This window comes from Monodelphis domestica, chromosome 2 (assembly GCF_027887165.1).
Source record: "Monodelphis domestica isolate mMonDom1 chromosome 2, mMonDom1.pri, whole genome shotgun sequence".
In the NCBI taxonomy this organism is placed as follows: Eukaryota; Metazoa; Chordata; class Mammalia; order Didelphimorphia; family Didelphidae; genus Monodelphis; species Monodelphis domestica.
Window position 1 is genome coordinate 2,272,801 of NC_077228.1, and position 14,747 is coordinate 2,287,547.

Genomic DNA, 14,747 nt, shown 5'->3' on the forward strand with positions numbered 1-14,747 from the left:
TCTCTTGCTGCCTCTCCATGGAGAATGTTGCCAATGAGCGGCAGTAACAGGAATAGTTTACTTTCCGAGAAGGTCCAGCTTTGAAATACCATTATTTGATTGGTTAGAGGGACGAATAATGGGTAAGATTTTCACACTGAATGAGATAGGCTTCCCAATTCCTTTTTTCTTTTGGGTGTCCACTTCTCAAAGAACAGACAGTAGTTGCCGCCTTCCTCCCTCGTGCCTTTGGACCTGATGAATTGAATTTTTCCTCTTCACTATTCATTCATTTGATATCCAAATGTGTTGATCATCTTTCAGGCAAAGGGCTGTCGCTCGGCTTCCAAATTGACTTTTATTATTAGGAGTCTGTTCTCTTCTTTTTAACTTCTCCCTCATTCATTGTTCCCTCTCATGACCTTCCGTTGTCCGTTTTATTCATCGGAACGGACTGTGGCCATTTCACAATGACCTCTCCTTTGGATGTCGGCCTCGACACCGGTCTTTCTCTTTTCTGTCCCGGGATGTGTGTATCAGATGGCGATCACTGATCATTTGTTGTTGGCAGTCCCTCTGGTGTCCACTGAGGTGGGAAAGAGATTGAAGGAGGAGGGTACAAAGAAACAGGGCCCAGCGCAGTCAAAGCCCTCATTAGGCCGGAGGAGGTCCGGCCCGGGGAGGCTGTCCTCGGCCTGACTGAGCACACTTTCTTTCCACAGACTATGATGAAGATTTTGAAGTTGATGACGAGAAATCGAATGAGAAAGCTAATGACGATGGACAGGTTGATGATCAAATGAACGGAAGGTCCAAGTCACCCTCAGACGATGAAAAAGATAATTTAGAGCATGAAAAGGAGAGTGAAACCTCGTTCCCGGAAACGCGAGAAGGCGACAATTATATGAAGTACGAAATAGACGGATGCTCGGACAATGACTTGGAAGACGATGATAAACAAGGTTAGTTTGGGCTTTTTAATCACGGGCTGTAACAGCTGAATTCTTAACATACACGTAGGTTATTTTCCATCTTTTTGGTGCCTTTTGACAAAAGATAAAATAGCTCTATAGATTTTTAGGAGCTATTCTATATAAATGGAGCCAATCAATAATCCATCTCTATTAAAGGCGTAGACAGACATGGCTAGAGTTTCCGTGCCAGTGTTGCCTAGAAACCAGAGAGATGAGTTCAGTAAGATCTAATGAGCCCTCTGTGACCCATAGGGTAGTTGCTTCTTATTTGAAGAAGTTCATCGGAGGATGTGACTATTAGCAATGGTTTGGGAACAGGCTGGCCTAGTTAAAAGAGAACTAGACCAAGTGGCGTCATGAGATACGGGTTCAAATCCCAGCATGGTTGCTAACTGACTCTAGGAAAACCACTTAACCTCTCGGGCCCTCTATTTACTTATCTGTAAAATGGAAATCCTATTTGTCTCAGCCCTCTGTAGAGTGTGAGAGCAATCACAGTGGAAGCCCAGAAGGGCTGCAGGAATGGAATGGATTGCTTTTTTAAGAGGAATCTTGGGGTTGGAGAGCATCTCCAGCACTTCCTACCATGACCCAGAATGGTCTTTTCACATCCATCCCACATAAGGCCCCTCCGTGCACTCTGGGATGATCTGGTGAGTCCTCACGGCTTGTCAGAGCGGCCTCGGCCTTGTTTGGATGCTGGCAGCCTCAGGGAACTCGCTGTTCTCCTGCCACGTTGGCACGTCCTCATCTTCCTGTGCTGCCTGCTGGATTTGCCTTGCTGGTCCATTCCCAGAAACATGGCGAATGGCAGTGGCTGGGTCAGCCCAGCCTGGGATCCGTCCCTAGACAGCACATCAGACTAGCCTTCATCCACCCTTCCTTAGGGACCTCCAGGGAAGGAGAACGCACGGCCTTCTCGGCAGCCCTTCCTTGGTTTTTCCTTGCTTGCTGCTCAGCATTTCAGTCATGGCTGACTCTTCATGACCCCCTTTGGCATTTTCTTGGCCAAAATGCCAGTCGTTGGCCATTTCCTTCTCTGGCTCTTTTGGCAGTCGAGGAAACAGGAAAAGAGGGGGTGAGTGACTTGCTCAGGGTCTCCCAGCTAGGAAATGTCCGAGGCTGGATTTGAACTCGGGGAGAGGAGTCTTCCAGACTCCAGACCAGCCCTCTCCCCCCTGAAGAGATCTTCTCCAGGCCCCCTCTGGAGCTGGACAGGACCTGAACCGTCCTTTGGAGCCGAACAGTCATCGCTGTGAGAGAAACCTCCTCTAGAACCAACCCCAGTAAGCTCAATGGCCTGAGCTGCTCTTTCTCTGGGGGCGGGAGAGCCCGGCAGCCGACCATCCCGCTGTGCTGCGGCCTGCTGGATCTGCCCGCTTCACTCCGCGCCCGCTTCTGCGGCTCCTCCTCGTTCCCCACAGCCCGGAGCGCCCCGCTGGATGTCCTCTGCCGCCAGTGCCTCCCCCCCTCTCCTCCTCCTCTTACGGGGAAGCTGCTGACCGACGAAGCGCGCCGCCTTCCTGCTCCGCTTCCTTTTTGGAGACTCTGGTTTTCTTCGCTTAGACGCAGAGTAACGTGAACGTTCATTCGTATAACGGGCTCTGCCGGAGGCACAGCGGTGGCCCGGGCAGGCCTCCCTGTGGTCACGGAGCTGCTGGCCCGGGCGCCTCCCAGAAGGGGCGTCCGGCAGCCTCGTCTTGATCTTGCCGGCTTCCGGCACGCCCCCGCTTCACACCTTCTCCGGCCTCTGGCCAGAGCCCACATCCAGCTCTGCAGCTGCACACCCGGCGCCCGTGTCACCCCCACCGCTGCCCCCATTTCTCCCCTCTCAGACACGTGGGTGGCTCGAGAGTCAGGCCTGGAGGTCCCGGGTCCCAAGGTGGCCCGCCTGGGTGACCCTGGGCAGGCCCCTTCAGCCCTGAGCGCTCTTCTGCCTTGGCGCCAGGGCACAGCATGGATTCCAGGGTGGGAGGCGCGGCCCAGGCCAGCTCATCTCTGCTGCCCTTCTCGGCACAGATTCTTGGGGCCGATAATTCACTCAGCTGCCCCGGACCTAGTTTAGGCGAGCCGTCAACACGGGCCTCCCCCGCCGGCCCTTAGCTTGCCTTTTGGCCTCCTCCTCCTCCTCCTCCTCCTCCTCCTCATGCTGGGCTTGTTCTCCACCAGGTCACCATTCGCCTTCCCAAACAAACTAGAAGAAAGCAACGCCACCGGGGGCCACCTCTCCGCGTCCCCCCTCCCTGGTTCATCGTCTTCCCCTTTCAGGGGCAGAGGAGCCCCAGCCTCGGGGCGCCCCGGCCTTCCTTCTCTCTCCCTGGGCTTTGGTGTCAGATCCCCCCGCCCCCCTCCTGGGCCTCCCACGTCCACGACCTCCTCAGAGGCTCGCGAGGACCATCCTCGGGGACCCTGCCAGGCAGCCGGCCTTGTTCCTCCCGAGACACCCTCCTCTTTGACCAGATGGCCGTTCAAGTCACCCTATATCTTTGTTGAAGCCTTGGCAACCGAGGGGTCCGACGTCACCCAAGCAAAGAGGGAGGAGAAACGTGAGGACACGGGAAAGCCAGATGGGTGTTCGCCCACCTGGTGAAGCACCCACCACTGCTGGGTGACAGTCGCCCTGTCTTGTACCCGTTATCCCAGGCCGATTCTCCGTTGGAGGCTCCGATCATTTCCATTTCTTTCACTTGCCATGCTTCCTAAAGGGCTGTTTTCCCCAAGGACTTGGGAGCATAACATTGATGTTTATATTCCTAGATGACACAGGGAAAGAGAAAGCCTTTGATGCAAAGAGGTGGCAGCTTGCAAGACAGACTCAGTCATTGTATAGAAAAGGGGAAAACTGCTAGTTCTGGGGAGAGGAGAGGGAGAGAGAAGGAGAGAGAGAGACAGAGAGACAAAGAAGCAGAGAGGGAGAGAGAGAGGGAGAGAGAGGGGGAGAGAGAGAGACAGAGGGAGAGAGACAGAGACAGAGGGAGAAGGAGAGAGACAGAGAGACAAAGAAGCAGAGAGGGAGAGAGAGAGGGAGAGAGAGGGGGAGAGAGAGAGACAGAGGGAGAGAGACAGAGACAGAGGGAGAAGGAGAGAGACAGAGAGACAGAGAGAGGGAGAGGGAGAGAGACGGAGAGAGGGAGAGGGAGAGAGAGAGGGAGAGAGAGGGGGAGAGAGAGACACACACAGAGGGAGAAGGAGAGAGACAGAGAGACAGAGAGAGGGAGAGGGAGAGAGAGACGGAGAGAGAGGGGGAGAGAGAGACACACACAGAGGGAGAAGGACAGAGACAGAGAGGCAGAGAGGGAGAGAGAGAGGGAGAGAGAGACAGTGAGAGAGGGAGAGAGATAGGGAGAGAGAGAGACAGAGGGAGAAGGAGAGAGACAGAGAGACAAAGAAGCAGAGAGGGGGAGAGAGAGGGAGAGAGAGGGGGAGAGAGAGACACACACAGAGGGAGAAGGACAGAGAGAGAGGGGGAGAGAGAGAGAGACACAGAGGGAGAAGGACAGAGAGAGAGGGAGAGAGACAGAGGGAGAAGGAGAGAGACAGAGAGACAAAGAGGCAGAGAGGGAGAGAGAGAGGGAGAGAGAGAGAGAGAGAGAGACAGAGGGAGAGAGAGAGAGACAGAGGGAGAAGGAGAGAGACAGAGAGACAAAGAGGCAGAGAGGGAGAGAGAGAGGGAGAAAGAGGGGGAGAGAGAGACACACAGAGGGAGAAGGACAGAGAGAGAGGGAGAGAGACAGAGAGACAAAGAGGCAGAGAGGGAGAGAGAGAGGGAGAGAGGGGGAGAGACAGAGAGACAGAGGGAGAAGGACAGAGACAGAGAGGCAGAGAAGGAGAGATAGAGGGAGAGAGAGACAGTGAGAGAGGGAGAGAGATAGGGAGAGAGAGAGACAGAGGGAGAAGGAGAGAGACAGAGAGAGGGAGAGGGAGAGAGGAGAGGGGAGAGAGGGAAAGAGAGAGAGATAGAGGGAGACAGAAGGAGGGATAGAGGGAAACAGAGGGGGGAGAGAGGGAGAGATAGAGGGAGACAGAGGGAGAGATAGAAGGATAGAGAGGAGGGAGAGGGGGAGAGAGGGAGAGATAGAGGGAGAGAGAAAGGGGAGAGGGAAAGGGGGAGAGAGAGAGAAGAGAGAGGAAAAGAGAGGGGGAAAGAGGGAGAGAGAGACAGAGAGGAGAGAGAGAGACAGAAGGACAGAGACAGAGAGAGGGAGAGAGAGAGAAGAGAGAGGGGAGAGAGGGAAAGAGAGGGGGAAAGAGGGAGAGAGAGAGACAGAGAGAAGGACAGAGACAGAGAGAGAAGAGAGAGGGGAGAGAGGGAAAGAGAGGGGGAGAGAGAAGGGGGAGAGAGAGACAGAGACAGAAGGACAGAGACAGAGAGAGGGACAGAGAGAAAGGGAGAGGATAGACAGAGAAACAGAGAGAGGGGAGAGAGGGAGAGAGGGGGGAGAGAGAGACAGAGAGGGAGAGAGGGAGGGAGAGGGAAAGGGAGGGAGAAGGAAAGAGGAGAGAGAGAGGGAAAGACAGAAAGGCAGAGACAGAGTGGGGTAGAGAAGAGAGGGAGAGAAAGAGGGAGAGAGTTTCTGTGCAAGAATCAGCTCTCTGATCAAACGATGTCTTCATTTGGGGTTTTTTCAGTGAATGATTAGTTGGCTGATTTCATAAATAATCAGGACATTTTGAGAGAAACAGTGAGTCAGGGGGCTATTTTTACATAGACTAATCAGCTTACCCTGTGATCAAATTCAGATCTTCTGGAACAAAGTTATTTTCTCGCGATCAAACCAAGAAAGGACACAGGCAAGGCTTGTTTGTTCTTGAGAATTAAAGCATCACCAGAGATATTCCGAGTTATTAAGCAACGGACACATGTCAGGAGGGACCCCTGAAAAAGATGCTGACATCGCAGGTCCCTGCCATGAGTTTTGGGGAGAGTGAACTTCTCCAGGGGCATTGTTGGTCAGTGAATATCGGAAACTTCATCATTTCGTGTAGCCTGCGTGACCCTAGCCGGATCACTCGGGGCCATCAATGACTCTAGAAGACTATATATTTACTGGGGAATCATCGCGGATCCGAATTGGTGGCATTCCCTTCCCTGATGAAAGCCTAGAATCAGAGACATGGACGGACAGATGGACGGATGGATGGATGAATAGATAGGTAGGTAGATATATAGACAGATATAGATACAGACAGACAGATGGTAAATGCATAGGTGATAGATTGATTAATGATAAATAAATAGGTGATAGATATGTGAGAGTCAGAGACAATGTAGATATATTGGTGATAAACTGATTGATGATAGATGATAGACACATAGGATAGATAGAGATGATAGATATGTTTATGTATATATGCTTCCATGTATCCATACATGTGTGCAATATGTGCACATACATGAACACGTGTGTTTTGAGAAGATCTCTGCAGACCAGTCAGCAAATGTGCCACCAGGAAACACGATCGGGGATTTCACTTTCTGGGTCTTTTCCATCCTTCAGGGAAGCCTTTTCCTGAAAACATGGTGGCTAACTCTTTCTCTCCCCAAATGACTCTGCCTGCATCCACCTGTGCTGTGTTCTGTGCACTTAGCAGAACGTGGGCTCCTTGAAGGCAGGGACTTGCTTAGGGTCTCCTGGGCATGAAGCAGAGGGGGTTCCCTGTCATACATCCCTGAGGAACCTTTGAGGAACCCTGAGGAAGCCAGATGTCCCAGACTGTATGGGCACAGAACCTTGGAGCACCGGGGGGCTGATGGAATCATCGAGCCCCACTGGCTTTGGGGTACAGTGGTTAGAGAGGTGTCTCCCAGGGAGGACCACCTGGGTTCTGACTCATGCTGGGGAGGCGGGGAACCCGAGCAAGGAAGAGGACCTATTCTCATATTTTGTGTCCGGTCTCTTGTGCCCTCTCTGATGCTGGGAAGAGCCCGTGCTAACCTGGCAGAGTGGCATAGTTCCTTTCGTGCCTCTGATTAGATGGTTAGCTCCTCTCGTGGCTGCCTTTGCATCTCTAGCGCTTGGCACAGTGCCTGTGGGGCACACAGTGGGTCCTTGATCAACCCTTACCATACACTGTACTGTGGTTCGGGCAGTTGTTGAGCAAAACTTCAGGCTTTTCATGATTGTGAACGTATGGCATGACTAAAGAAATCACATGACAGGTTGGTTCTGGTGACGTCCGTGACTGTCGCTGCTCCGCCGTTATGTCAGACACTCTTCCTCCTTCCCCGCCAGTGAGAGGCAGCAGGACCCTCTTTACACCAATGCTATTGGATCCGACTTGGGCCATTTGGATGGGTTCGGTCTGACCCAGATGGTCCCTGTTCCTCGGGGCAAGCAGCGCTCCCATGTGTCTCACAGGGAGCCTTTGGTCTGTTGGCTTGTGTCCAAGAGAAGCCCTCCTGGAGGAGCCACTTTGTGCCAGGCAGCCCATGAGCAACAGAGCACTGGAGATGGCCCCCTTCTCCCGACCAAGGAGCTTACATTCTAAAGGGGAGGACGATGTGGAAAAGGAGATGAAAATTGGAGTGGGAGGGTAGAGGGAAGAGGAGGAAGGAAGGCCCCCTCTCCACTCTGGGGAGCATGGGAGATCAAGTCACAAGGGCAGCCTGGGAAGGACAGAGATGAAGTAAATGCTTGTTAATGGAAAAATGCAAGAAATGACATTATTAAACATTTCTGCCTCTAACCCATCCTGACTCCCCTGGGTGAGACCCTGAGCTTTGGGGGGTCCCCAGGAAAGTCTCAACTTAGCCCAACTTCCTTTCTGAATTCTTGTGCAGGGTAAACCTCAGGAGATACCTGGAATAATGGCAGACATTTCAATGGCACTTTTAGGCATCTCACACAAGCCCCACCAGATTCAGTTTGGGGGGGATGAAGATTCATGGGGTCAATATGCCCATTGTTCAGCTGAGGAGACATGCCTGTGGTTCTTTCCATTCTATCACATAGAACAGAGCAAATATCTAGAGACAGCCATCTGTTCATGGAGGAGAACATGGATCAGGTTAAAAGCATCAGGAAATGGTTACTTTAATTCTGGGGGAAAATGGATTATTCAGAGGAGAAGGGAAGTGTTCGAAGCCTTCGCCCTCTTTTGGGCCTTCACGTGCACCACGAGGGAGGTGCCCTTGTTCCAGATTATGTATTATCAAGCATGGACATCAATGAAAGTCTATGGAAGAAAATGGGGAGTTTTCATTCTCTTTCTTTGAAAAAAAGGCAAATGTACCAATTTTGCTGGTCTTTGGGACAAAACAAATGCTTGGCCCCAAGGAGAGGGCTTGAAGGAGAACCAGGCAATGGTCAGTGCCAAACACATTCCCAGGGCCTGGATGTATGAATATCACAGGATCCGCGTTGGCTTGTCTCAACAGCTCTTTGACCAGAACAGTCCAGACCATGGGCTCTCCAGGGAATAAGGGGAGGGTCCTACGACTGAGGGGGGATGAATTGGGTTGGGCCAGACTGGCAGCCTCTCAGGCCCCTTTTAACTAGTTTCCATTCAATTCAGCTTGAGGCAACATTAATTTTTTTTTTTACTTTGGGCCAAGCTTCATACTTGGTCAAGGAAAATAATTACAAATGGAAAAGAGGCTGAGCTTCCAGTGGACTGGGGATGGGATGGGGAAAGCAACCCCTCCATAATGGTGTGAAGATGGGGAACATTCTTTTTTGGATGGAAATAGGATCCCATTGGGAGCTGAGCCCCTCTTGTGGAATGGACTATCTTCCAAAGCTGCCCTGGATGCAGACAAATGGAGAGACTTTGCCCAGGACCACAGCCAGTATGTGTCTGAAGCAGTACTTGAACTTAGGTCTTCCTGACTCTGGGAGCAAAGTCAATTCAGAAGATTTTTGTGGTTGAGGAGAAGCTACATGACTTGGCTACAGACACCATCAAGATGGTGAGAATCCCAGGGAGGAGTCAAAGTGAGCCTCCATGCAAAGCCTCTTCCTAGTACGCCATGATGGATTCCATGTTTGTTGATCTCTTTCCTCTTGACCTTAGGGCCACGACTTTCCATAACCCTATGGCAGTGTCATTAGGTGACTGTACGACCAAGATGTGGGAGTGGAAATAAATGGTGCCATTGTATGGGGGAGAAGCAGAGATGAAATTGTGGTGGAGAAGGGGGAGCCTCTCCGTCTCTTTTCTGGAGGCTCATGGCACACATGAAACAGAATGTGTTTGGCCTAGTTTCCAATGAAATAGAGTTCTTGGTTGCTACATGGCTAGGAGAGAGGTAGAAGAGGAGCTCTCTACCTTCTTTGCCTTTTTGCTTTACTTTTCTCTGGACCTGGATTCTCATTAGGATAGGGAATTGCCAGGGAGGCAACTCTGCAGCTTTCCTGTAGCCTAGAGCCACTCCAAGAGGCTCAGGGATCTGCCCAGGGTCACACATCCAGGAACTGTAGAAATGGCCCGAGCCCATCCATGTCTTCCTGCCCAAGGAAGGCTTTCTATCCAGACCGCCGCCATGCTGACACTCCCTTACTCTGTCAAGACCAGCATTTCGCCAGTATTGGGAGCCATTCTGTAAATATGAGTATTATGGGAAGCTCAGAGAAAGTAGAACCCAGTTATTTTTGTACTTCATGAAAAACACCAATTAAACTGTTTGCTGTGACAATCTTTACAATTATTCCTCAAGAAAGAGGTTGCCATGGTCCCTAATGCACTGAGATGGGTCCAAACCGACGTGAAGAAGACCTGGCCTCGATCTCTTTGACTGTACTTGGAGACCTCAGGCCACTTGGGAAGTCATGGCAATAGCCTGGAGCCTGAGGAATTCTGCTGAAAGATGTCTAGTTCTTGTCCCCGGGAGCTGCCGGGGAGGGCATGCAGGAGATTGAAATTGCAGTTGCCTGGTCTAGTGGCTAAGAATGTTTTTGTTCTTTGCGGTGTGTAACTGTCTGATGTAGGTTCAGGTCCAGAGAGACGATGAGAGGGGGCTCAGGGCAGCGGGGCCTGAGGGAGGAGCTAAGGGTAGAGTGGAGGAACCCATTGGACCCATCCTCTTCCCGTTTGTTGTGGTGGTGATGGGGGTGTGGGGGAGGGGGAGAGAGACGAGAAGAAGACTTTGTGAAATGCTTCATCTGGAACGTTACCGTGACGCTGCCTTTGACCATGGATCATAGCAGTCCATTAATAACAAGCATTTATTCAGCAACGACTCTACCAAGACAAAATGCAAACGTTTTCTGCCCTCGGATTTGTGGTGTGGAGGGAGACGGCACACATCTGTCTGTGTAACCCTACAGGCCTTATTACATTCGGTTTAGAGTGTGAGGACGAAAACATAATGGCCCAACAACAGAGGGATTGTGCCTTTGGAACTTTAGGTATGAGGCATTTCATTAATGTGTCTGCCATGATTATGTCCCTGTAGGAGGGAGAAAATTCCCCAATAGTGGGCTGAAATCTGCTCTAGGAAAGGCTGTTGTCCGCCATGTTGGAGCCTCGAGCCATCTGGAAATTGAACAAAAGGCTACAAGGAAGTACAAGGGTCAAAGGGTAGCATAGATGGTCATGGGAAAGGTTTGCTCAGTCAGGTGCAATCTTTGTCAATAAAAGACCACCAAGTACAGAAATGGGGGTCAGCTTCACCCCGCTGGAATGAACTGGGGGAAGGGAATACAGAGTACCTGTTCTTTCTTTCATGCCTGGTGGTGGTTCTTCAGTGCTACAGCCACCTGAGGTAGAATTCATGAAGAAGAAACACAGCTCTCGGAGACGTCCCTCTAGCTTTCACCTCTGCACCCCAAAAAGACCTGGGTTTGATCAAAGCTGATGTTGCCACAGCCCCTGAAGCTACTCCGTGGCTCCAGCTTCCCCCCCCCCCAACTCCCTGAGTTCTCCTTCATGCTATGCAGCCTTCCCGTGTTCGTTTCTAGTTATGTCCCTCCATGTGCTGGGCATCACTTCTCCTCCCAGGGTTCTTACTGCCAAGACGCCAGGGCTGAACCCTTCTCTTGACTTTGGGGTTACCTACCGTCTTGACTCTCCCCGGACTGCAGTAGAGGGCATAGTTGAATGTTATTAGAGGGAAAAGAAGGATGTCTGGACAATGTACTCTGGTATTAGAGACCATTTGCTCTCCCTCAGAGCCCTGCCTAGTGATGCAAATGCCACTCATCCCATTGCTTCTCTTCAGGGCCGGGCCTGCCTTTTCATCTGTACCATTATATGCTCGATATAACTAGGGCAGTATCAAATAATTAAATGTGTTTGGTAATTCATATATTTCTGTCAGGTGGGTCCCCTAAGGCTGCCCCTGGTGTGTCATCAGTGAAGAATTATTAAAACCTGCATATTTCATAGGGCTTGGGATTTAGTGACTATTCTTTCTTTTTTTTCATCTTTACCTTCTGGCTCAGAGTTAATACTGAGTATTGGTCCCAAGGCAGAAGAGGACCCAAGGGTAAGGCAATAGTGATTAGGTGACTTGCCCAGGGTCACATAGTTAAGCAAGTGTCTGAGGCCAGATTTGAACCCAGGACCTCTTGTCTCCAGTCCTGGCTCTCTGTCTACTAAGCCGCCTAGCTACCCTCTGATGACTATTCTTAAAGCATCTTAGAATAGAACAAGCCCGAAGAGTTCTTGTGGTCACCTTTTAAACCTCAGTAGGCATGTATAGCCCCAAGTTTTCAAGCCATTTCATCCATAACCAGTTCAAGAGTTCTAGGACTGTAGGAGCTGGCAGAGAGGGTGGCCATTGTGTAGTTGGTAGAGTAGAAGTGTGGGATGTGGACTATGAGGATTTAGGTTCGAATCCCAGCTCTGTACTTTCTGAGTACCTGATCTTTGGCAAGTCATTTAGTTTTTTGGACCTTAATTTCCCCATTTCTAAAATGTGGAGGGCTATGACTAGGTGACCTTCAATAGAATGCCCTGGGTGATCTCAGTTCATCTGGTCCTAGGGTCATAGATGTCATCCTGAAAAGGGATTCAGAAGCCATCCAGCCCCAAGTGTGCCATTGTGAAGGTCCAGAGAACTTAAATGACTCGTACACACACAGGTTATAAATATGAGAGATAAAATCGGACCCAGGTTCTCTGATTTTTTTTATATCTCCATAGTCTCTAGCACCTTTATTTTACAAAGGAGGAGAAATTATTTGCATCATTAGTGATGGAGTTGGTGTAGCTTAGTGACTCAGTGAATTGAGAGCCAGCTTTAGAGATGGGTTCAAATCTGGTCTCAGACACTTCCTATCTGTGTACCTGTGGACGAGTCACTTAACCCCTCATTGCCTATCCCTGACCACTCTTCTGCCTTGGAACCAATATACAACATTGATTCTAAGATGGAAGGTAAAGGTTTAAAAAAAGTTAGTAATGGAGCCAGGACTAGAACCCATAGCTCCTGCCTCTTTATTCCAGAGCACTTCGGACCACACTTGATAGTTTTGAGGTCAATCAAGTTACTAAAGGGAATGGAGACGTTTAACCAACTCGTGAATGGAAATGACATAGGGAGTGATTAAAAAATAACTCTTATGTTGTCCTTGTTTTTCCTATTTGTAGCTAGGAAAACTTCTTCCCCAGGCTCATCCAGAAGTAATATATATTCTAGTTCCGGTGAAGATATGTCTGAAATGGGGGATGAGAGACCTTTCAGTGAGCAAAGCCAAGAAGACACTCATCAAGAATGCCCAAATTTCAGGGAAACCGATGAAGAGGAAGACAAAGGTGAAGAATACTCCCTTTCTTGGGGTGACATGGAGGAAAGAGAGATTGAATCTAAAAGAATGGACCCTGAGGGAACCTGTGAAGATCCCGAGACAGAATGGCATCCTTCTTTGAAAGAGGCTCTCCTAAAAAACTCAAGCGGAGGCTACCGAGACCAGGCAGCCGGAGAAGGGAAGGAAGGCAACAAGGATGCCCGGTGGCTTTTGGCAAAGACCGCCAAAGAGATGGAGGGTACAATGGCAGGGCTTGCTAAGGTTGATGAAGGTGGTGGTGAGTATAGTCATTGAATCAAGCTGCAATTTTCCTCATGCATGGGAGTTGATCATGGCCATTACCTTTTGTAAGAGCATGGGAAATGCACTTACTGCAACGCTGAAGACATAAGATTGTTATTTCCGGTTTGCCTCTGTGCCACATAAATCGTATTGTGTACTTGGGGCTCGCTGTTTTCTTTCACTTAGACTTCCTAAGCACTTTCCACTGGACTTCCACTGCTCTGACAGCACAAAACGTGGAGTGATTGCCTTCAGATGCGGAGAAAAGGCAATGGGGGACACGGGGTCAGAGGGGAAAACGACCTGAGGACGTTGCCGTGTCATAGGATGAACCACACGTGCTCCCAGGTTGACATTGGGTTCAGAATATGACCCGACCCCTTATCATTAGTATTTGCACAGGAGAAATACCTCATCGCACGCACAGAAATGTCGGTGAGTTGAAGTAGATTTGTCCCTAGTTTATAGAGGATGAGAAGCAGCAGCATGGCCAGCCACTAGACAACTGGAGCCCAATGGGGAAGACCATTTTAATTCCTGCCTCTGATGCATTCTGGCTCTGGTCTTGGTCCAGTCATAGACTTGTCAAAGGCATTCTCTGAGACTCTTTGGTAAGAGCCGTGTCCCTCTCTATTGGTAGAAGGAATTTCCTCACTAGGGGTTCCCTACGTCTGTGGAACCAAAGAGGTTCAGTGACTCGTTCTAGATCATCGAGCCAGCATCAGGCAGACGGTCTCCCGAGGGCGTTCCAGTGACAAGTGCTAAGGCTAACCTGAGACGCCTGTTCAGCAACAGGTAGGAAGGAGGTCCTTTCTGTAAGGCACGTCAGGGGGCAGGTTTCCACTGGGTGCTCCATTGGATTCCTCCTTCTGGGCCTGACGCGTGGACGTGGGCTGTCATTCCTTCTGCTGGTAAGGGTGAAGCGTGGCTTAGGGACCCACGCCTCCACTCTCCCTTCCCTTTCCCTTGGAGGACGTGGACTCCTCGAGCCGCTGGCTCTTCTCTGCATCGGAGGCAAAGGAAGCGATGGCATCATGGGTGGACAAGCACGTGCTTACCCATCTGCTCTCATACCGCGCTGGCCCTCTGCCAGTTTTGTTTTTGTTGGCTTTTATTCCAAGGAATAGCTCAGGCATATCAATAAAGTAAACGACTTGCTCACAAGTTTTATTTCTGAGTCGACAGTCCATGAATTTAACGGTGTCAATCTCGAAAAAGAAGCCAAGCCGGTCAGCAGCGTTGACTTGGTTGCTGAGGGGGAATTGCCTATTTCGGGACGACTCAGTAGGTTTCTCCAGTTAGGTAGGCTTAGACTTAAATAAAGGCAACGTGTTCATTCGTACAGAAACCGTGGCTCGATAGTCTTATTTCCATCCCTCCAAACAAGATTCCCTGCCTAGATTAGAGGCACGTATGTACAAGACCAGGGATGTGACCGTGAAGGCCGGCCGGGTACGCACGTCTAACAGAAACGGAGCCATGGGAAGACTGACGTCATGAATAGCACGGCTCGCCCTGTTGTGTTTCATAGTAATAACTCACATTTGTGTAGAGATTTCAGGGTTACAGTGGAACTGGCTGGCGTACGAGGAGAAGCGTTCAAAGAGGCCCAAATAGACCCTCCGTCTGCAAGGCTGTAGCTGAACACTGGGCTAGGGGAGAGGCTGACTAGATGACCTTTCAGGCTCCTCCTAATTCTAGAATTCTAAGGTTCAGGAAGAACAGACACACAGTTCCTTGCCCTACTAGATTTAGGCGCTTTAATTCTGCACAATACTGACCGACTAATGGAGCCCTGGAGCCCTGTTGGCCCAAAGGTGTG

General features: G+C 50.4%; 1 protein-coding gene across 9 annotated transcripts in view; it reads left to right on the forward strand.

Moving 5' to 3' along the window:
- ERICH3 (glutamate rich 3) overlaps window positions 1-14,747 on the forward strand; it is a 118,451-nt gene that overhangs the window by 78,121 nt on the left and 25,583 nt on the right. For all 9 annotated transcript variants that reach the window (XM_056814919.1, XM_056814913.1, XM_056814917.1 and 6 more), the window contains one exon: window positions 702-941. In XM_056814919.1, the coding sequence (XP_056670897.1) occupies window positions 702-941 (240 nt within the window). The remainder of the gene's footprint in view (window positions 1-701; window positions 942-14,747) is intronic.